General features: G+C 50.6%; 1 protein-coding gene across 1 annotated transcript in view; it reads right to left on the bottom strand.

Moving 5' to 3' along the window:
- Nucleotides 1-5,061: 5,061 nt before the first annotated feature.
- The window catches only part of CACNA1G (calcium voltage-gated channel subunit alpha1 G), a gene marked incomplete at both ends in the record, with an annotated part of 100,482 nt that continues 83,016 nt past the window's right edge, over nt 5,062-22,527 (bottom strand). The window contains 9 exons of the mRNA XM_079544415.1: nt 5,062-5,916; nt 9,539-9,708; nt 12,022-12,217; nt 15,033-15,167; nt 17,347-17,487; nt 19,483-19,827; nt 20,727-20,848; nt 20,920-20,998; nt 21,271-21,341. Of these exons, the coding sequence (XP_079400541.1) occupies nt 5,062-5,916; nt 9,539-9,708; nt 12,022-12,217; nt 15,033-15,167; nt 17,347-17,487; nt 19,483-19,827; nt 20,727-20,848; nt 20,920-20,998; nt 21,271-21,341 (2,114 nt within the window). The remainder of the gene's footprint in view (nt 5,917-9,538; nt 9,709-12,021; nt 12,218-15,032; nt 15,168-17,346; nt 17,488-19,482; nt 19,828-20,726; nt 20,849-20,919; nt 20,999-21,270; nt 21,342-22,527) is intronic.

Here is a 22,527-nt window from a genome sequence, read left to right as displayed (position 1 = left end):
GGAGCTGCAGGGGTCTTTAGCTGCATCATTTGGAGTATTAAATACATATGGAAATATTCTCTATTCGGGACCTTGAGAGCCGTCCAATCGTATCACCCAGTGACTTAAGCAACAATAGAAAACGCCAGAGGGTGTTGTGTTATTACAGCGCTGTAAACATCCTCAGGCATAGCATACGGCTGTAGGACAACAGGAAAACCCACCCTTAAGCTCCAATAATCCTCACAGGCGGAAACCCCCGCGAGGCAGTGACCGACCGTACCGGAGAACGCCCCGAACCCATCAGCCGCAACCGGAGCTCAGGTGCAGCCTCGGCCCGCAGCCAGCCCAGCGCCGGCGCCGCCATCAAATGACGGGCAAAGCAGCACAGCCGGCCAGCAGCGAGCGTCCTGCCGAGCCCCGCGCTCCGCTCCTGCCGCTCGGCCGCTGCTCGGGGGGCCCCGGGGTCGGCCCACGAGGCGCTGCCGTCTCGCTGGCCCTGCGCATCAGCCTGGCTTGGGCAGCGCGGCAAGGCGAGACGTCCTTCCTCTCCTCTTGCCCTGGGAAGTGGTTATCCGTGCAGAGGCTGGAAAACTCCGCTGAAATAAAACCCTGCTGAAATAAAAGCACTTCTTGTTACTTTTTTAATTGCGCTTCTGCGATACCGAGCTGGGAAAGAAGGGGCTCCCGGGCAGCAGAGCCGGCAGCCGCCGCCGTGCCCGCTAGGTGGCAGCAGAGCGCCGCGTCGCGCCGCCCCCCCGCGGCCCTGGGCGGGCGGTGGCAGAAGGGTTCCGGGCGCGTGGCTTCCAAATGCTTTTTTTTCCTACCTGTTTTTTTCTTTCTTTCTTTTTCAGGGGCTCGTACGAGTACAGACTGCGTCTGAGATCGTTGGTGTGTCTTGGTTTGTGTCTCTGAACACCTGAGAAACAGAACTTGCATTTCTCATGCAGATGCTGACGGGGCTTGGCAGAGCGCACACCGCTTCCAGAAAGGAGGACAGCGGCCAGACTGGCTTTGCTGCAGGGTTTGAGCCAGACAAATTTTCACTTTAAGCGCTGCTCCCCAGGATGCAGCCACCACCACACGAGGCACAGCCTGGCTCCGTGCAGTGCACAGCCTGCTCACCAAACAGCAGCAAAACGCTGTGCCCAGGCTCTGGCAACTTGGGAGCATGTCTGCAAGTGCCAGGGTGGGAGACCTCTAAAACCCACAAGCACAGATCAGCGAGAAAGTTTCTGATAGGGAATATTCAGAAAAACAGTAAAAATTCCTCTCCAAAGATCCTCTGAAACCCTGCATTAGGAATAGGAGATTTTAACTCTCCCAACAAGGAAACTTTGATTTCCTCCCACCTCACCTGTGCACAGAGAGCAGCCAAGGCTCCCACTGCTTTACAGCCCAGCCCCACTGCTGGGGGTCAGCACAGCACCGGGCACACAGCTCACCTCCCAGCCCCACTCTGCACTGCTGCGCACGGGAGTTTGCACAGCTCCACTGTTTCCCTTTGTTAAAGGGGCAACTTCATCCCTCTTGTCACCATGTGGGCGCTGGAGCTGCTGGGCACTGGGTTTGTCCCTCTGCAGGCCACAGCTCCTTGCCTCCTTCCCTGCAGACCCCAAACAGGTTTAGGGCCAAACTGTTCTGCTGGAGCCCCAGCGATGTCCGGGTGCCGCCCTGCAGCTCCTGGGTGACACCAGCACCTCCTGCTTTGCAAGGAGCCCAAATCACTGCAGCAGCGATGGAGCAGAGCCTGCTGTGCGTCAGGCTGCAAACGCTGCCTTCAACTTCATGTCTGCAGCTGCCGTGCAGCACCCACAGGTAAATCATTGCCAGAAATTTGATGGGTCCAAATGCCACAGAACAACATCATCATCATCAACAACAACGACAAAAGGAAGTGCACGTTTATTTTCTTTTCAAAAGCTTTTAATAGGACACATTTGTTTTTGTCATTTGTAAAGATTTACACTCATTTTTTGTCTTTTTTTCTTTTTGTAAAAAGGAACTTTTGAACCCGATTTTGCCCACGAATATCACCTTTTGTTGCCCTGACCAACAGACCTCCTTTTGGCCTATATACCTGATACAGTATAACAATATATTAACTAGTAAATACAAAGTTCTATCATATACACTAGGTTGTTACGGACGTTGCAACGGTGCCGTGCCTACTCTAGTCACCTGGTGTAATAGTGTACATGGGTTATTAGAGCCAGAGGGGCAGAAAAGGGGAGACTGGGGCTTAGCCTAATTTACAACCATAACACTTTTTCCTTGAACACGCCTTGTGCTGAGTGCAATCCACAGAAGTCAAAAACAGCGTTTTCTTCACCCTCCTCCAAAACACCTGCAATACCAACGGCCTGGAACCGAGCTAGAAAAGTCAGTCCTATGTGCAAGGGGCTGCAAAACTGGAATCCACATTGCTCCACACACATCCGCAGTCTCTGCTTCCTCCCATGTCAGCCTGGCAGTGGCAGAACGCCGTCGTCCCGTCTGCCTACAGTAAATCCACAGTATAAAGTGCTGGTGTGCTTGAAGGAGCTGATAGCGACGCGACTGCTGTGCCCCCGGCACGGGCTGAGCTCTGGGGGTGGGTGGTTCATGTAGTGACAGGAATGGCACTGCGATACCACGAACCTCGGCTTGGTTAGTGCAGATAACCGCGGCCTGGACGCAGCTCTGCGCTGCACTACAGCAGGTCTGGCTCCAGGGTTATGGAAGGGGAAGCAGAGATGGAGCTGCTCCTGTTCCCAAGATGCTACGCAGGCTTTTAACAATTTCTCTATAGATTTCTACAAAAATATAAAAAAATCTATCAACAGAACCGTCCTACAGAATTCCTGTGGATTTTGTACATTTTGTTTAAAAAAAGTCAAATTCTATAAAACCCCCCCCGCAGGTATTTAAAATTCTCTTAAGATTATTGCACACACTGCAGTACATCTGAGTCTGTTTTTCAAAAGGGCGCCTAGAAAAAAACGCGTCTGCTTTAGAAAACAAACTATTTTACACAGATCTCCTTTCCTGAATGCGTCACCGTGCGGCATTTTTACCGGCTGGTCTTTGCTGAATATTCACGTGCGATGTGAACTTTTTGCTGCTCGCACAAACCGCGTCAGGGGGCGAAAGTCCAAAGCTGGACAAGAGAGCGGCCTTCGGGTGCTGCTGCATTTGGGGCCGAACGCTTGGATCAACGTCACTTCAGCGCTTTGTGCCGCAGCGATGGTTAAGGAATGGGGTCAGCAATGTCGTATTTTCCCAAATTATTCAGTAAATGTGAAAGGAAAAGGCTCTGCTCATTAGGAGCGTAAGACCAAATAGGGATTAAGAATATTTCCCAGGCTTAGCGCACTGTAATTTTATTGTTTCCTTAAATGTGAGCTGGGGAAGAACTGAGGAAAGGTTGGTTTGAAGTCACTGCTCCAAATGGGCTCTGCTCTGGGCTGGGCACCGGTGGGTTTGTCTGGGCTCACAGCACACAGGGGAACCGACCCGGCTGTGGCCCTGCCTGCAGCACAGCGTGCTGAGAGCACAGCCCTGCGTTCTATGGGGCGCAGACGGTGCTTGCGGAGGAAAGTTCCTCAGGTGGGAGTAAAGGAGCTCAAACCCAACACAGGCTTGTGCTGGTTCAAGGAGAGGAGCTAGCAAAATCTCCCTGTGAGGGCTGCAGCTGGTTGCATACTTACAGCCGTGCCTCCGAGGCCCTGTTTAGCCCGCACCTCACTCCCATCTGGGGAGTCCTCTCAGCTCCACGTCTGCCTCCTGTCAGCCCTGTGAGCAGCGGGCTGAGGCACACAGGGCGTCCCCAGCATCCCCATGGCTTCAGGCTGTGCCTGCAGCACAGAACGGACCGCTTGGAGACGGCTGACACTAAGGAGGGCTATGAAGGACACATGAAGGACTATGAAGGCTTCCATTTCTGCACGCTTTGCAGCACAAAGTTGCTGCTTACGGACTTCACTAGGTTGGAAATAAAACTTCCATCAGGTTCTTCACGTGAATTAACTCCAGCAGCGATAGGAAAAACTTCTGCTGAAAACCAACAAACATTTCGGTACCGACAAGACCTCCTCACACGCACTCTGTAAGACAACTTGCCAACTGCAGCAGGCCTCCCTTCTGTTCAACAGCAATTTCAAACAATGACTTAACGACCTCAGCGCGGCTCTCAGCAGGGCAGTGGGGCAACGGGCTGCACTGCAGAAACAGCCCGAAACACCAGGCTGCTGAGCAGGCCCTGCAGGCAGCTGTGCTGGCTTCCCGAGGCACACAGCAAAACCATCACCGATGATCACGGATGTGATTCCGTGAATCACCTGCAGACGATCCAAAACTCCAAAGCAGCCCATTCCAAGTCAGCACCGCGCAGCTCCCGCCTGCAGCTCGGCCGGCTCTGCGCTCCCAGCCCTCGGCGCTGCACGCTCCTGCTTTGTGCACTTGCTTTTCCTCTGGATGCCGATTTTATGCAAGAGTGGGAATTCATTTTGTCAGAAAAGAACGCTACCGCATTTTTGTATTCTCCAGAAAATGACTCGAGTCCAAGGGGAAAAATAAATTACATTAAATAATTCTTATTTACTGCTGACTGTGGGATACGTTTCCTCCGTAATGCACTAATTGGCTACATTTTGTGCTTTGCAAAACAAAATGAAACCCACGAAACAAAAGAAAAAAAAAGAGAAGGGATCAAATATATATTTTTAAGGTTAAAATGTTCATATAAACCCACCTGATCTCAGAAATATTCTGAGACACATAAAATAGAGGAAAATCAAACGAGTCTTTAGTCACAAAATGTACTACATCTCGCAATACTAGATTCAATTAATTTAATAAAATATAATATACATATAGATTCTGCACATTGTATTGCTTTTACCTAAGCAGAACGTATGCTTAAGTAAGCGTGATATAGGTTAACCCCTCCTTTAACCAGCTGGTTCTTTAATCCTTCTTTGGAAATATTTTACCCAGTGCCATTTTGGAATACAGTTCTTTTTTCGTTTGTTTTCCTTTTTTCTGTTTTGTTTTTCTATTACATGACAGGAAGAAAACATTTGGCACCAACAGAAAAGTAACTCAGGGCTCCATCTCATTCTGATCAAAGGAAAAGCTAGGAAGTGTCAACAAGTCTTTCTTTGGGGTAGGAGATGCTGACATGCTGTCTGGAAGCAACGAATCCCCAATATCCATCGAGTCCTTGGAATCGCAGGACGGAGCGCGCCGCCTCAGGCAGGTGTCTCCTCTGGCAGGTGAGATGCTGTGAGGTCCTCTGGGCAGCAAGCCTTGTTCGCTGGGTGGGTCTATAGATATACACGGAGGACTCAGTTTTTTCTTCTGCCGAGTTCCTTGCAAGCCTTCCATTTCACTTACCACTTGACTTATGAAGCCAGAGGAGCTAGATGTGGAATGGTGCTGAGGGCTGTTTTCCATGGAGCAGATTTCTATCGAATGTCTCCTTTGATCATCCAACCAAGAGGGTGGTTTTTTTAGAAGACCTTGGGTGTCAACACTGTGGTATTTCTTCAGGTCCTTCAACGTAACACTGCCGGTATTGCCAATGCTCCTCTTAGGAGTGAGAGGCTGTGCCTCTGAACAGGCACTCGAGGCTGTGCAAGTTTCAGAAGGGAAGGGCTCCGAGGAGCTGTTTGTTTCAGACACTTCTTGGTCCACTGAGTCTCCAGGCGTCTCCTGATAAGAGTCCGCACAAGCACACGATGCTGGTGCCTGCTTTGAAACGTTGTATTGATTGTGGGAATGCTGCTGTGTGTGAACGCTTGCCCGGCTCCACGCAGCCAAATCCTCTCCTTCTGAGGGGGTCGGAGCAGCTGATGACTCCTCCTGGGGCGTGCTGGGGATATCGGGGTCGGGGAGCTCACTCAGCTCGGCGGGGAGGTTCTCCTTGCTGTCCGAGGAGTCGTTCCTTATGGCCATCTGCACAGAGCGCAGGGGAGTCGGGAGGAGGGGAGTTGCCAGATGGGAGAGACAGACCAAACAAAGGTTAGTACAGGCAAGGCACAGCATTCACAGGGCATGCAGCTCTGCTGGAGATACCCCAATGTGGACCCGCTGGTTCCTACAGGGATATGCGGGCTTATCCCTGTGTAAGAGACAGCAGACTTTGGCCCTTTATTCTTCATAAGTGGTTGACCTTCATCTTTCCCCTGGAAGGATGCAGGACTGCAAAACAGAATGCCCCCAGCCAAACCTAGCAGCATCCTGGTTATCCAAAGGATGAGGGTCTATGGCAAACTCCTTTGAAATCTTAGGGGCGCAAACAGGAGTGGGAGAGGGAAGATGTGCAAGGGAACCTGTGCATTCCTTTCTCCAGCTCAGGCGATGCTGAGGGCATGGAGCAAGATCCCCAGAGCCACCAACACCAGAGCAGCCACGTCTGTGCCCACCCCAGGTGGCAGCACATGTCCACCTTTGGGACAGCTTTGTCCCGTGCAGGCACCACAACTCTGCACCACCTTAGACAGGGGAGCTTGAAGAGAGCTGCAGAAGCTGGACTAGGGCATCTGTAGTTACTTCTACCTATTCTGACAGCCCAGGCTTCCTAAGGCACATTTTAACTTGGTTGTTTTGAGCCATATGCAACATTGGTGCTTGCTGGCCAAGAGTGCCTACGGCGTGGCTTGAAGGCTTTGCAGTTCCTCTGCACTGCATCCCTTGCCAAAAAGGATTATAAATCAGCCCCATTAACCGGCCCTTAAAGGCAGTGTCTCGGTTTGAGATGATTCTTAAATTATCTTAAAGATTAAAATCTTCATCAAGAAATTTGGAGGAAATGCCTCCAGCTGGTCTCAGCCCTTTAGAGGAGCGCAAGGAGATGAAATTCCTCATTTTAAGGAATGCTTTTGTGACAAATTGCCCCCAAAACGATCTCAGGATTTTTATAAAAGCTGTCCCACGAGGACTGCTTGAGCCAAATGATCTCTGTTCAGGCAGAGCTCTCATCAGCTGCAGCACAGACATACGTGCACACAGCAGCACTGCTCTCACACCTGCGCAGTGCCTTCCTTTGTTGTCAGTGAGAGAACATTCAATATGCCAAATCACTTTGTCCAATGCCAGCTAACAATCCCTTCTAGTCACAATTTCACAGCGTCACGCTGGTAACCAACCACACCTGAGAGCGGAGCTCATTCTGCACTCCTCGATGCCACCAGAGTTAAGGAGTGTTTGGGGGGCAGGGATCACATTCACATGCTGAGAAGGGAAACAGAGCACCAAAAAGCAGAACACGGCTGCAAAAAGTAATTCTTGTCATTACTTTTGCTTGTACACCAACCTGTGTTGCACACAAAGGGCAGTGCCGGTTCTTTCTGTCCCTACAGCCTCTGTGGCAGCTGTTAGCAGTAACTGTTGGTGGAAATGTCTTATTGGTTTGTTCCACGACAGAAGGACCCTATGCCATCCCAATGGTGCATCCACCCCAGCGGGGTTACACCACGGGCACGCAGTCCTGGAGCCAGAAAATCAATGTAGTTTTAGGTTCAGGTAGAATTTCCCTGGAGAACAGCATCTGAGCAGTGCCAAGGAGCACGTTCCTTGCGGGAGCTTGGCTCTGTGTTCACCCAAAGCATCTCACAGCTTCGTCTGTGCGTGCATCGCTAATTGCCAAACATTCCGGAGTCTAAACGGAGTGTTACTGGGGGGACTGTCCACCCTACAGCACGCTGGAGGGGAAGGGAGGTGAAACACACGTGTCAGTGGTGGAGGAAAGTGCACGGACCAGGGATGTGGTGGACAAGATTTATCTAAGCACAAATTTAGGACAGGAGAGGGGACAACAGGGAAGGGAGAGGAGAGAAAAAGAAAAAAGAAATGAAAATCAGAATTACATGCAATGTAAGTAACAATAAGGAAAAATGGGTGCTGCAAACCAAAATGCATTGCCGGCTTGAGCTACAGGGACGTGCCAGCAGCACATCAGTGTGGGCAGCAACAGGAGCCAAGCGGGAGCATCTGAGCATCACAGCTGCTGTGAACAGCAAAGAGAGTTTGCTTCTTCAGAGACAAAGTTTCACGATGCACGGCCACCTAGATCACAGCTAACTCCAACAGAAATCAAGTCTGTGGCCAGAACCCACTACTATTCTACTTCTATTAATGGTGCTACACGAGAGCAAGCACAAGGCAGCAGCTTACTGGTGTTCAGGGGATGCGGATGGCCCACAGACCTGCCTGCTCACCACCCAAAGTTCCCTATCCAAAGCTCACCAGCCCAAAGCTTTTTTCTTCCTGAAAGGTCACTCCAAGAGCGTGCTGATGCCACTGCACGAGCAGGAAGAGGAGGGAGGGGCATAAATTAATTTAAATGTATGAAGGGGTTTAGAAGGAGAAGCCTTCAGAAAAGTGAACAAAATTAGGCCGAGAGAGATGGCTAACATGGTAATTTATTCTAGAGAGATCAATTGAAAAAGATGGGTCTGTTATTCATTAGAAAGCAAGAGAGAGTGGTTATGAACTGGAATCATGACATCAATTAGTTTCCCTATTAGCAGTGACTGGGGGAGCTGGCCAGCCCTCCGCAAAGAAGACATGCTAGCAATTTCTTATGTCAATTTAGCATTGCAGACTAATGTAATTGTTAACCTTGGTACTCTGCATTCATTTTTAGAGCTTAATGAATCAACTGTCTAATTTGTCAATGTTGATTAAAAGATGAAAGAAGTGGGAACATTTTCATGCAGTAAAGAAGATATTTTTGAAAAAATCAAACTGATGTATTCTGTGCAGATGAAATAGGACGCAAAACTCTTGAAGAAAGCAGACCATGGGGATCAGATGCACCAACAGCACAACGAAATGTGTTTTAAAATGTGAGAGCGAAGCACAAGTTTAAGTACTCCACTAAAAAGGACGAATTTAAAGTCGTGTTTCCAATCAGGCAGACTGGAATCTGCGATTACATCTCTCAGATCTTTGGTTGAATCAGAACTTAAATCAATGCCAGGCAAAATAACCGAGATAAAACCAGTTACAAAATAGAACAAGTTCTGTTTTGCATATACTTAACCTTTTCAAAAGCATGTAGGAGATTTGAAAGGATCCTGATTTCCAATTCTTGCTGTAAATACAACGTGCTTTCCATGGTGGCTTTGCACGCAGCGAGGTGCCCTGTAAGCAATTTCCCCCTTTCAAGAATTGAGAGGAGTGAGAGGAAGGGCAGCCTGGGATGGAGCCTGCAGCCACCGTGTCCTTCCAAGCACTGAGAACATCACAGCAGTGAAGAATTAGTTCCTTAACCCCAACAAGGCCCTGGGGAGCGTTTGGCTGCAGTTATGAAGAGACCCAAAGAAATGAAGTGCAAACATTGCGGGGAACCTTCAGGCACGTTGCCAGAGGAGATGCTGCACAGTGCTCACATCCTTTGGAGGCTCCTGGACGGCTTTCACATCAAAACCCATCAACCTTTTCGTTATTTCTGCAGGAGAATTACAGTTCTCCTGAGGTTTCTCTGCGAACCCTTCACGAATTTAAAGTGTGGGTAACCTGGAAACACAGCAATATGAAACCCGAGCAAGATGGTGGCCCTGGTTCTGCTTACCTGCCTGCGGAGCAGCCTCTCTGCAGAAGGGGAGTGCATGGGGGCGGCCGCCGGGGCTTTTCCCTCCCTGACCAATGGATCGCGAGCTCTCACGTGGTGGAAATGGTCTTTTGGAATTTGCAGGAGAGAGCTGGTGTCTGCTGGCTGCGACTGCACCGATGCCTTTGAACCTTGCAGGAGGAAGAAAAGAGAGGAATGTGACGCGTCCCCCTGTGACTGCTGCCCTGTCTCAGGGTCCTGTCAGAGGAAACCCCTTTGCACCCCACAGACAGGCGCAGCAGGAGCGCTCAATTCAACAAGCAGCTCTCCATGGTTGGAAAAAACTCCCACCTATTAATAAGTTATTCCAAAATAGTCTATTATTTCATTTTTCTTGGCATTTTCCCCCGATCCAGCTGGGACCAGCTCCCGTAAAGAACAGGAGATGATGAACTAGAAGTTCATCTGGAATGGCAACATCCACATCCCTGCGAGGGCCAACGACTGCAGGCACCCACACATCTCAGCCCTGCAGGGATGTGCCCCTGAGAGGTTCTGGAAAGGATGTCCCCAAACCAGAGCGCACGCAGAGTGTGCCTGCACTGATCCCAACACCACACAGATGCTGGGACTCACATGGCAGCAAACTGACCTGGCAGCAATCAAGGCTGGCTTTGCAGCGCAGCCCTGGAGAAGGAAACGGGCACTGCGTGGCCTCTTTCTGACCCTCAGTGGTTGCTGGCTGCTTCTTCTGAAAGGTCTGAAGCTCTGCGAGCTCCCCCCCACAGCCTCAACATTTTTCAAAACAATTCATTTAACCTGGACCGAATCCCAGAGAATCTCATTTGTCCTGGAATCTTTCCCAGAACAACAGCCCCATTACGAAGGAGTATTCAAACAAATACCTCCTGCGAGCGCCAGTGTTTCTGACAACAAAACCTTTCTCAGCTTGAAATATTGTGGCTCGGTTGCGGTGATTTATTAGAGGCGACTGGCACCTTTTGCTGTCTTCACAGCACTTTGCAATATTACAGTGAGCAGGTGGGGTGACCTGCCCTGTCCCAGCGGTGGTGACATTGCAGAGGGAACAGGACGAGGCACACGTGCCAAGATTTGGGCACCGTACCCAACTCTGAGCACTTTGGCGCCATCCAGGCAACTGGAATTTCACCAGCAGGATTAAAATGCAGAAGCTTTGACTGCTCGGCAGAGTTGTGAACAAGACAGATGTCAGCTTTACCTTTCCAAAACGCTTCTCCTATGTGGTACCGTTTTTCCAGTGGTGCTCCAGGGAGCAATGCCTACCTCAGCAAGCCGGGGCTGCTCAGGGAGCCTGGTGGAACTGAGAAGTGCTGCCTTGAAATGGGACCCAGAAATTACCCCCTTTTTGTTCTGGACATAATTCTTGCTCTAGACAGGATGAACGTGTCCAAATTAAGGGTCAGTAGTGCAGCACTAGGAACTCTTTCTGCAGCAAATAGGATTTTCTGTATGGCCAGGGACTGTGATTTCTTGGCTGTCACAGAGAGCCATACATGCCGGCTCCACCAAAGGTACAGGAGCTCCGCTCTTGCTTTCAGTGGGATTTGACCAGGATTTCAGCCTCAGCTTTTGCATTATGAACAGACAGATTCCTCAGAGGACAGCCCTTGACCTTGAGAACTGTGTGTTGTGGCAGTGATTCCTCACAACTCCAGATTCAGCTTCCTCCATCGCGTCCACATTTTCTTTCTGCTTTCTTTCTGTTCAACAGCCACTATTCATCCGAGTTCTTATTACTATGCAAATTTCAACATCTTATTTCTAATCTGCTCAAATCTCCCAGCATTCCGAACAGGGCTGAAATGATGTTCTGCTCTCAGGCTTTCCAATGACGCTACTCGTAAAAACTTCTCTGCCTTATCAGCGACAAACGCGTGGAACAACGGCCTGCCAGGAGCAAAGCTGAGCGCAGGAGGCAGCCGTGCTGCACTGGGGGGCAGCCCCACAGCTGGAGGTGCGGCGATGAGAGGCAGCTGCAGGCGCAGGTGCACACAGAGCCCTCGGTGCATGCAGCACGCTGCACCTAAGAACACCTCAGCTCGTCTCCGAGGCGTGCATCCCAACCCCACAGCCCAACAAGGACGATCCTACGCACCCCCACCCACCGAGATCTCTCTCTGTTCAGCGTGTCTAAGTTTGTTTTACAGGCACTGAGAGACACCATCTTCCCTTCTTTCACAGAGCTCCTGAACAGAGCTTTCAGAGCTTGCTGCAACAGGCACTGCAGCAAACAAGCACACGGATGTACCGCTCCGCAGGGGCTTCTGCCCAAAGGAGGCAGATGGAGCTCAGGTGGCAGCCGACAAGCTCAGCCATCCTACAGCTCTGCGAGCTCTGCAGGGCCGCTCCACAGGTCTGGACACACAGACACGGAAACAGAGCCCACCTTGGTACCTCCGAGCTCAGAGAACCCCATCGCGCCACAGTGCAGAGCCCCACGGCCGTGGGAGGCGCAGCCATACCTGAGTGCGCTTTGTGCTGCGCCGGGCTGCCGTGGCGCAGGGAGGCGGTGCTGGGCCGGCAGCGCGGCTGGGCCGCGTGGAACATGTAGCTGTCGTTGGGCAGGGAGTGCGTGCGGCCCACCGACGGCTTCCTGACGCTCAGCAGGTCCTGGCAGGGGGACGGCGTCAGCGCGGCGTCCCTGCAGCGCAGCTCGGCCTACGGGAGAGAGGCAGTGAGGGAGCAGCAAGGCCGCGCCGTCAGAGCAGCGCCCAGAGACGCGAGCGACAGCCATTGCAACCATGTGGCACGATGGGCATGCACATGGCCGGGATGCACGGGTGGCACAAATGGAGCTACTGGGAAGCTTAACCCCTCCTTCGCACCGTCGGTAAACTGCCACACAGAATGGACCACAGAAACAGAGGAAGCGACACCGCAGGAGTAAACCATGACTATTTCGGGGGTGTGAAGAAGGCATCATGCCTCAAGGCCGGCAGCAGTCACATGCTTTGCATGACTTTCATCTTCTGCAATAACCATAAGGCTGCCTCTCCTCTGTGTGCCCTCATCAGCAAGCCAGGCTTTTACAAAGGCGAGCAGCTTCCTCTCCTAGCGAAAAAAAAAAATCAACAAGGCAAAACCTCACCAGAAGCAGTTTGCAGAGAACGTCCTCTATTCTGGCTGCCAGCACCATCTCATCGGTTGTCTTCTCACACACTGAACAACTAAACCCGTTTTATTGAAAGGGAAATGTAAACCTACTGCTTCGGAGTTAAAGCCATCCTCAAATTAGAAGGGATCTGAGAGCAGCAGAGGTTGTTGTACACGTGTTGACTGCAGAGTTTTTATAGCCAGAGTCTGCTGGAGTAGGCAGCACCAGATGCAATATCGAATGGGCTACAATTTGGGTGTGATTTCATAGGGAAATACATCTCCATCCATTCCCATGTGTGACAGTAAGGAAAAATGGAAGCTCAGCCAGCTGCCCTGTGCAGTCCTAACAGATTAATTATCTCATCCTTAAAAGGTTTCCTTTGAAAACCACAGAAATCAGATGTGACGTTGCAGTTAATACAACGCATTGCTGAGCACTACTGGAAAAACTCAGGCCTGATTTTTTCTGATTTTCTCCCCTAGTCGTAAAAATGAAATTTCACTGCACTGTTTCATTTGCATAAGAACATATAATGAGATTAAATGGATTTTACAAAAAAAAAAAAAAAAAAAAAAAAAAAAAAAAAAAAAAAAAAAGGAAAAAAAGGAGGGAAGAAGAAGAAAAGAAAAATCAAGTTGTTGATGGACAGAGATCTGCATCACTGCAGCTTCACGTTCAGCCCTGGGGAAGCTGTGCAATGCATCCCACGGGGACCCGACCTGGGCAGAGCACAGCCCTGTGCTGCTGCAGCTGATGGCTGTGAGCCCTCTCCACTCCTCCTCCTGCCCTCCCCATAAGAGCAGTATTTACCTTTCATATCATTTCACTTAAAGCAAAAAAGATGGCCTGCAAGCAGAGGCGTCCAATTCAAGACTGTTTGGTTTGAACTGGAGAATTTGGATTCAAGCTCCTGTCCAAAGACAACCTGTATGTACAGAGTGCCTGCCTGCCTCCTCTGCTCCTCCCGGGGCCAACCTCACAGCTCAGCTGCACCACAACCACTGGGAATGGCTGAAAAATGACCCTCTGAGCGCAGCTCCGGCAGCGCGTGACTCTCTGTTCCCTGGCACTTTTCACAGATGTGTTGCTTTGGTTTGGCTGGAAGGCAAATCTGGAGCTTCTGCAAACCAAAAAGAGGAAAGAAAAAAAAAAAAAATCCCAAACCAAATCTATCTGGAGTCAAACAAAACATTCTGTCCGAGGTGTTTTTCAGCTAAAGCTGTGCTGAAGGGAAGTGTAAAAACACCGAAAAAAGAAAAGCATTTTGACAGAAGCTTGCAGGATTTGGGGTAGACGCTTTGAGCAGGACGTGTGCTGGCACTGACAGCAGCTCAGTCTGCCCTTTTCTCCCCTTCTGCTGAGGACAGGCACCTCTAGGCTGCGTCCCCGAGACCCTCCTGCTGCCAGCTGTTTGGCTGAGCCTCACCAAATGCTTCTCTCAGCTTCTCCAAACAAAGTGCCGCACACAAATGCAACTTACAAAGTCTTTTGCACGTGATGCCATGAAGCATGATGGGAAATATCGTCACGGTTTTGGAGGCGTTTCCCAAAGAAGTAATAATTAGGATGACAACCAGCTAGAATGGCAGAGAAATTATCGACGACACAAACATCCAACGGCAGCTACACGAACAACAACAAGGAAAACAAGAATGGCCCAAAAATGTTGGAAGAGGAGCTGTTGTACAGCAGAAAAAAGCACTGGACTGCTACACAGCTAAAAATGTCTCATGTTTCAAAGAGGAGATGGTTAAAGCAGGGTTCAAAATACTGGTTGTTTCATTCAGGAAGGCACAGAGCGATCCCAGCTCTCTCTCTTTCTCAGTGAGATGATGCTACCACCAAAGCAGCAGCATCTCAGAGATCCCCATCTGGTATCTGCAACACAAACTGGCTGCAATCAGGCACTGAGCCCCCGGTGCTGCTGTTGGCTGAGATGAGGACCTCTCACACGGCCACGGGCTGCAGCCCATCCCTCTGCAGAGGACACGGGCATCGTCAGCTTGTGGGCGTCTCCTCCACACAGCATCACTGATTGGTTTCACATGGAGAGGAAATTTCAACCTTGACGCTTTCCAATGCATTTTTTTGACTATTTTTACTTATTTTTTACTTGCAGAAAACACTTTCTTTTACAGATGACGCCAAGGGAAAAACAATAAAGAAAAATGGTTGTTCCTCACGAGGAGCCAACTCTGTGGCCAAAGAGTGGTAGTAGCCCACGTCCTAATGGCATTAAGGACAGTGTCCTGCCCGGGGGAAGGCTGGTGCTACTGGCACATGGGCTGGGACTATGAATGCCATTAGGCAGGTGTAGGAGAACGCAGTATTTAAAACCCTGCAAACATCAGAACGTACAGCGACCAGTGTATGTACATTGCTTTCCAGAGCATTAAGTAAGAGTGTGTTAGTGTCATCAGGAAAAGAGTCATCCGTCAGAGCTAAGGACCAGGACTTTTCAGAGAGAATATCTGACGTCAGAGACAGAGCCTCCATCTCAGCTAGAGGGATCTGAAGGGAGAGATGATTAAGCATAAGAAACCAGGACACAAATCTTCAGAGAAAAAAGTATCATAATCTAAACACTTCTAGACACTAAAGCAATATCCCTGCGGTGGGAGCAGCTACATCATACACATTGTTACCAGGGACAGAACATTAAAGAAACGGAATATAACAAAGAAATGACAAGAAAAGTGGAACATTTGTACTTAAATGCTTACCAAGGAGTTGTGAGGGAGTTTAAAGGCATACACTAATGCTAGCATTGCGTGCTGGTGTCCTCCTGCCTAAGTGAAGTGGCAAAAGCAACATTACCTTCCTATGGGTGCCATCCGCTCTCCCAATTAGGGTCGGGCACAAGAGGCTGTGCCACCCCCTGCCCTCCATGCAGTGTCCTGTGAGGGGTGCAGGGGCTGCCCACGCTGTGCTCTGGGGAGAGAACATCCCTGTGCTGGGTCTGTTTGCAGTCCCTGTGCCTCCTGCCATGGGTCGCCTGCAGCTCAGACACCCGCACACTGTCATGGGCGTCCCAGCAAATGCCTTCTGTTTCCCAGCTATCCCTGAGCATTGCTTTCCCCTACCCTCTATATTTGAAAAGTCTTTCAACAGCACCGTGCTTTCCAGCAGAAAGCACAGAGGCCCAGATTGGCTGCTCTTGAGTTATCCCAGGGCTGGACTCTCTCGCTCCAAAGAAATTAACATCAGTGGGCTGAAATAAAGCTGGTGATAAACAAACTGTGAGTGGCTGCAATAAGCCTCTCCCCAGAGCTCCATGGGATGCCTATGGGCAACGCATGAGAGACGCTCTGCAGTTCCTCCTGACTTCCCACGGGGAGCCCAAAGAGGAAGCACTGGGACAGCAGCAGCGCAGGGATGGTGATCCCAAATGGGGATGGCAGTGGGGTTGGCAGGAGGGAGCTGTGCACACCACAGTGCTTTCAGTGCTGCTCCGTGTTCCTGACTGCCCTGAGAACGTGACAAATGTTGCGAGCAGGAAAGCCAAAAGGTAAACAAAACAGTCTTCCATCTCCCAGAATTGGGTTTGAGGCAGTCAAAACATTTGGTTGGAAATATCCAAATGATTTATAGGTTTGTTAATTGCAGCAAGAAAAAAAAATACAAATCTAGCTTAAATTTTCAAAGGAAAAGTCATTGCAAAGCAGAGCGCTATATTTTTTCATTACATAAAAACGTCAAACAGAAGCCTGTTTTTGCTGCAGCAGCACTTCCTGCGAGCGCAGTTGTGACAGCAGCTTCCCAAGCAGCTCTGATGAGCGCTGCGCTGCCCCCCCTGCCAGCCTGAGCCACCCAGCACAGCTCCGAGGGACGCAGCTCTGCTCCTTACCAACACTTGTCCCTAACGAACCTCCAAGGTGGATAATTTCGAGCGCTGGGAGCTCGTAAATAAGCACAGCGATTTAGCAAGGAAAATTCTGCTATTTGGAGCCAGAAAGAAATGGAGAAATAAGGAATTTGCTCAATTCCAAATGCAGAAAAAGGCACGTTTGAATTGCTGTTATGGCTGCTGCTGTGAGCGAGGGGAAATATTTGCTCAGGAGAATAGTGTGCTTGGAAAAGAAGGGTTTTTATTCTAAGTAAATGAACTAATTTTAAACGAGTACTACAGCCCCTATTCGAGAAAGTGCTGGAGCACACTGCTGCCTGAGGACATCATTAGGGGCTGCCTCGCCTCTGAGCTCAGCGCAGATCAGAGATGAGGATCTCATTCACACTGACCCACTTGCAAGAAGCCTCTTTAGGAAAACATTCAAAACTGGATTTTACTGACTCCTGTCAGTAGGAGTGAAATGCAGAGATCACTTCCTGATCCCCCCCTGCTCAGGCTCTCCTCTGGATCAGCTCACACTGTCCTCCCGGCTCCGGGTGGGAGCAAGAAGCCAACACAAGAACCCCACCGGAGGATGCTGCATTCTCCTTACAACACTCATGAGCAGTACATACAATGAAAAGCTTCTCTCTGCGCTGGAGACAGAAACTCAAAGCTTGTGATTCTCCTCTCACATTGGTATATACAGCTTCATAAAATCAGATATTACCTCGACGCCCACAGAACGATCCTTCAAAACCCCTGTGACTGCATTACACGAAGCAAAGAACTCTGACTCTCTATTAAAGGTCTCAGTGAAATCGAGTTTGGATGGAGACTTTGCAGGAAAGGAATATTAACCTGGTTCTCAGAGTTGTAATACTCGGGAGCAGGGAGGGCATAGTGATGGCACACAGAGCCTGACAGGTTGTCCATCAGCTTCAGCTCTCCTTCCAGAGACTCCTGGATCAGCAGGGATATGGTATCAAACAAGTGCCTTTCCTAGGAGGGGTGTGTGCATGCAGAAGGGAAGGGCCGAGCAAAGAGAGGGACGGAGACAGAGAGAAAAAAGGACAGTGTGGAAAATCCAAACGAGTAAAAGGGAGAGAAAAAAAAGAAAACAGGATAGAAGGGAAAGAAGAAAAAAGACAAACATTAATGGAGAATAGCAGTAACAAACAACAGGACGGGCAATGTGCGGCAGAGAGAACAGTGCAGTAATATCGCAGTGAGCAGCGGCAGCTTTTCTCCGACCCCGCGGGCAGTGCAGAGCTGAGATGGGAGCTGCAGGGTTCTGCTCTCCTGCTCTGAGGTCTGTGTGCCCCAAGAGCACGTTTTGAGCAAAGAGAACCTCTTGTTTAACGCCTCAGTGACGCAGATTAAATTAACCCGACTCGAGGAGGTACTGAGCATCCTGCCCACAAGAACTGCTGACGCCCAGCACAGCCACACGCCAACCCAAGTGGGCTGAGGCCTCCCACAGTCCTGGCCACCTTCTGCCTCAGCACAGACAGCGGGAGCATCACAGGGCACAGACCCAGCTTTCACAGGCAGCGTGGCAGCAATCTGAGGGCTGAACTTCCCATGTACGAATGCCTGGTGTGCACAGCGCAATGAGGACTGCTGTTACAGTCAGCACACAGTGCAAAAATCCCAGGGACGAGGCAAGCAAAAGAGCATGCTGACCACAGTCCTTGCAGGGTCACGTCCTGGGAATTGCATTCCTCTGCTGCCGTGCTCAGGCATCAGATTTTTCCTGAAGAGTTTGGCTGGCACAATAAATAATTGGAGTGAAATCTCCCAGAGGTTTACGAAGGCTCTGTTTGGGTGAAAGAGCAAGAGAGATGCTCCAGAGATGTTGACCAGAATAAGCCACCCTCAGAAGGACAGCTTTAATGGCTGACAGCACCCTCAGCGAGTTCTCCTGCTGCTCTGCAGTTTCCCTTTCTGCCAGTGCAAGGACTACTGCACAGCAATAGAGCTGAGGATGGTTTGCCAGCACTCTGCTCAACGTGCACAGCAGCAGTTGGGGCATGTTATTTCTTCCTCGAGAATATAATGAGTCTGGATTTCCCCATATTGCCCTGAACTCCTTTTCGTGTGCCAAGGAGCAGCTCTGGACTCCATCTCCGACAGCAGTGGCTCCTAATGGAACCAGAAACTGCCGGTAGCTCAGAAACTGAAACAAAGCTTAAGCAGAGATTTACTCTTCTCACTCTTGGACTAAAGATCATAAATGAATTTTTCATGCATTAAAATACTCATTAGTCCACCCAGGCAGAGGTCAAGATACGCTGTTGTGAAATCATGATGTAATAAAAGCTAACGAGCTCTGTACACAGGGTTTAACCCGATCCGCCATCAGCTAAGACTAAAAAAAGGGCTGGAGCAACGTTCTTGCATAATTCCAGCACCGCTCCCTCCCAGGGGACACGTCTGGGCCATGACCTCACCTCCCCATCCCTCACACTGAGCTCCATGCAGACGCAGGGCTGGGAGCCTGCTCTGCTGCCCGCTGCCTCCAGCTCTGCTGAGCCCTGGATTATCCCACTGTTAACAGCGTTTTTTCATGAGCTCAATCATGGGGGTGGCTTTTCAATTGAGATTCTATAAAACAAATTTAATACTTAAGCAAAGATTAGCCAAGTTCCATTCCCCTTTTATGCTGCGGTTCGTGGCCGGCATTAGAAAAGCAAACTTATTATGCTCGTAATTTTGCTCTCACAAAGGGCCGAGCCCAGACTCTGCATTAGAGCTAATTTGGAGTTTAGCTCTGGACGGGGCAGCTCAGGCACGTCTCCAGAACAAACTGCAAAGCTCTGTGCACCGTGGTGGGCTGCAGCCCTGCCCCTGCTTCCTCCTGGGGTGCCCCACAGAGCAGAGAGGAACGCAAACCTCGGAGCATGGCACCCCTGCTCCCTCACTACCCCTCGTGCACGTCTTCCCCCAGCAGAAACACAAGGCAGCCCCTCCGCACCCCCCAGCCAAGCTTCTCACCATAGGGTAAACTAACGAGAGCTGAGAATCCACCTTGATTTGCAGGGGATGGGGGCATCCACGGGGGCTCTCGGGCCTCTCGCCACCAACGCCACCCATCCACGTGAAGATGTCCGAGGGGCTGTGCTGGCCAGGGCTGATGGTCTTCATCTCCATCTCCAGTTCTGCCTCGAGCTCTGCCTCCTCTTTAGCCTCCTTGTTGCTCTCCTCCAGGTGCTTCATGAGCACGGCTATCACCACATTCACCAGGACAAACTGGGCCGTCAGCACGAAGGAGACGAAGTAGATGGGCGAGATGACGGTGTTGTAGCAGGTGGACTCCTGGTCACAGTCTCGCAGGGTGTCCTGAAAACAGGAGAATAAGACTGAGGGCTGTGAGGAGGCTCTGGGCTGCCAGCACAGTTCCAGTGCCTCAATTCACAAAGCCCATTCTGCAACGCTAAAGACCAAACACGGCAGCGCGGTGCACAGCTCCCAGGCACAGCAGGGCGCACTGCTGTCTGCCAGCTGCCCTGCGGACACCGTTCCCCATGTTCACAGGGGGATGAAGCACTGCGACCAGCTGGCCCTGTGTGCACAAGGCAGCTTTCACAACGGCACGGCTTTACGGCTGTCCACAAGGAGAGGTCCGCTCCCAGAAATAGGAGTTTTCCCAGAAAGTAAATGAATAAATAAATAAATAAATAAAATTTAAAAAACCCACGAAGCCACAACAAAGGAACACCAACAATTGTAACTGCGGGCTTTTAAGGAAACACAAAGCTAAACCAACAGGCCTAACTGGAATGAACTCATATATCTTCAGAGAGGCGTCCCTTTATTTTTTCCCCTCTGTTTTCATGCGGTTCTCTCTAGAAAAAGGAATATACGGAGCATGCAGAAGGCTGCAGCATTGGCCCACCTCCAGGCCAACCTCACAGTGCTGGGCAGGAGGAGACAGGGCACGGTTGGAGCAGCTAGCTGTGGCACGTGGACCAACGCCACCAGTCATTTGGCAGGATAAGAGGTAGCGGCCTCACAGTGCGCGGGGGGGCTCAGGTTGGGCATCAGGAACAATTTCTTCTCCTAGATAGCAAGGATGCAGTGGCACAGCTGCACAGAAGCGGGGTCGTGCCCCGGGGATGCTGAGCACCACGGAGATGTGGCACTGAGGGATGCGGTCGGTGGGGTGGTGGGGCGGATGGCCATAGAGGGCTCTTCCAACCCAACCGATTCTGTGATTCTACGTTCTGGGGGCCCCTCACCTTCATTATCCCATTCCAGTTGTCCCCGGTGGAGACGCGGAACAGGGTGAGGAAGGCCATCCCGAAGTTGCGGAAGGTGGCGTGTCGGCCCAGCCCCTCACAGGGGTGTGTGTCATCGCACTCTGCAGGACAAACACAGCAATGAGACGCCGCTCACCAGCGCCCAGCCGGCACGGGGCAGGGCTGCACTCACCCAGGTCGCCAAAGAGCTCCACTCCAAGAGCTGCAAATATGAAAAACAACAACATGAAGAGAAGACCCAGATTCCCCACCTGGAAAGAGAAAAAGAAACGGGGGGAAAAAAAACACAAAAAAAGAACATTCATTGATTTTTTTGTTCCAGACCTGTTTCTTGCTGTATTCTTTAATCCAAAACTTAAATTGCTTCAGGGGGAAAATGACCTCAATGTGAGGACTGTATCTCAGACTGTGCTTCGGAAGGGAAATGTGATTATCTAATGACAGCAGAGATAAAATGATTAGCATTCCTCCGCAACAAACACAGCCGTGGGCCGGAGGAGGCGGTGCTGAGGCAGGGGGTTACCTGGGGCAGCGCTTGCATCACGGTGTCCAGCAGAGCCCTCATCCCTACAGCCATCTTCAGCAGCTTCAGCACTGCGGAAAACACAGGCACGATATGGTGACAGCAGCATTGGTACGGGGCAGCAAACCCCATCCCTCTCACAGGGTTGCAGGAGGAGAAACGTGAAATGATGGCAAGTGTTCTCTGCTAGCCACTACAGCTCCTGCCCTTTGACACCGCTCCTGGTTGCTTGGATACTGCTGAAATCCTGTGCCCTGCAGCATCACCCATCCTGAGAGCTGGGGAAGCACCGCCTTCTGCCCGGCCTTCCTCTCCCCTCTCCCTGGGATGGCACTCCGGCACCCAGCGGGAGCACAGGGCCACAACGTTGGCTCCGGCAAGTGAGCCAAACAATGAGGTTAAGAGTAAAAGGCAGCTTCCCTTCCAACTCTGCTTTAAAGCTTCTGGCCGGGAGGAGCGGTGCCCTTTGGTGCCTCTCACAGCACTGTGCACACCAGGTTTGTTCCCAGTGGGTTTAAACCCAGCAAAAGAGATGACAGAGAGCACCATTCCCCCCACTTCACCACTGCACCCCTCTTCTTCCCCCTCTTTCTTTCCCTGCTCTGTGAGCAGCTGTTTCCCAGCTCTGGGGCCACTTTCCCACTTCCATAGGCTGCCCACTTGCAAATGTGTAAATCAGAACCTCAGTGAATCACATCTCTTCCAGGAGGCTGCATACCCAGTTGGAAAGTGTATGTATTTTTAATTCTGAAAGGGATCCAATGCACAGGAAAAACACATTTTCCCCCACCCCTTGAGACACAGCAGCATCTCATTTCTTCTCAGTTCCCTCTTCGCTTAGAAGAGGGCTGCAATCACAGCAATTACGCCTCAGAGCACAACAGTGCCCTTCAGGAGAGCCTGGCAGTACTTTATTTAGAGCCTGAGCACTCACATTTTGCATCTCTGTCATTTGGACCCATGAGGTTCTGCTGGGAAAGCTCCGGCCCTAAAGGAGCTGCCTTCCCAGCCCAGTACATGCTGTTGCAGTGCGGAAGGACAGATGGATGCACGGTGACAAGGCATGTTTTGTCACAGCGTGGAGAGATGTAAAGTCTCACGGGAAATTAAATTTATTAGATGCTTGTCTTTTAAAGCCAATGCATTCAGGCTGATGTTCTGCAATCCCTGTTAGAGACGACTTTCATTTGACTGGCATGGTTTCCCAGGTACATCTCTGGGAGTTACAACCACAGCTATTTGTCTTTTAGTTCTAAG

The sequence above is a fragment of the Tetrao urogallus genome, assembly GCF_951394365.1.
Source record: "Tetrao urogallus genome assembly, chromosome: 18".
NCBI lineage: Eukaryota > Metazoa > Chordata > Aves > Galliformes > Phasianidae > Tetrao > Tetrao urogallus.
The sequence above is the reverse complement of the archived record's forward strand: the minus strand, read 5'-3'. Positions and strand labels throughout refer to the sequence as shown.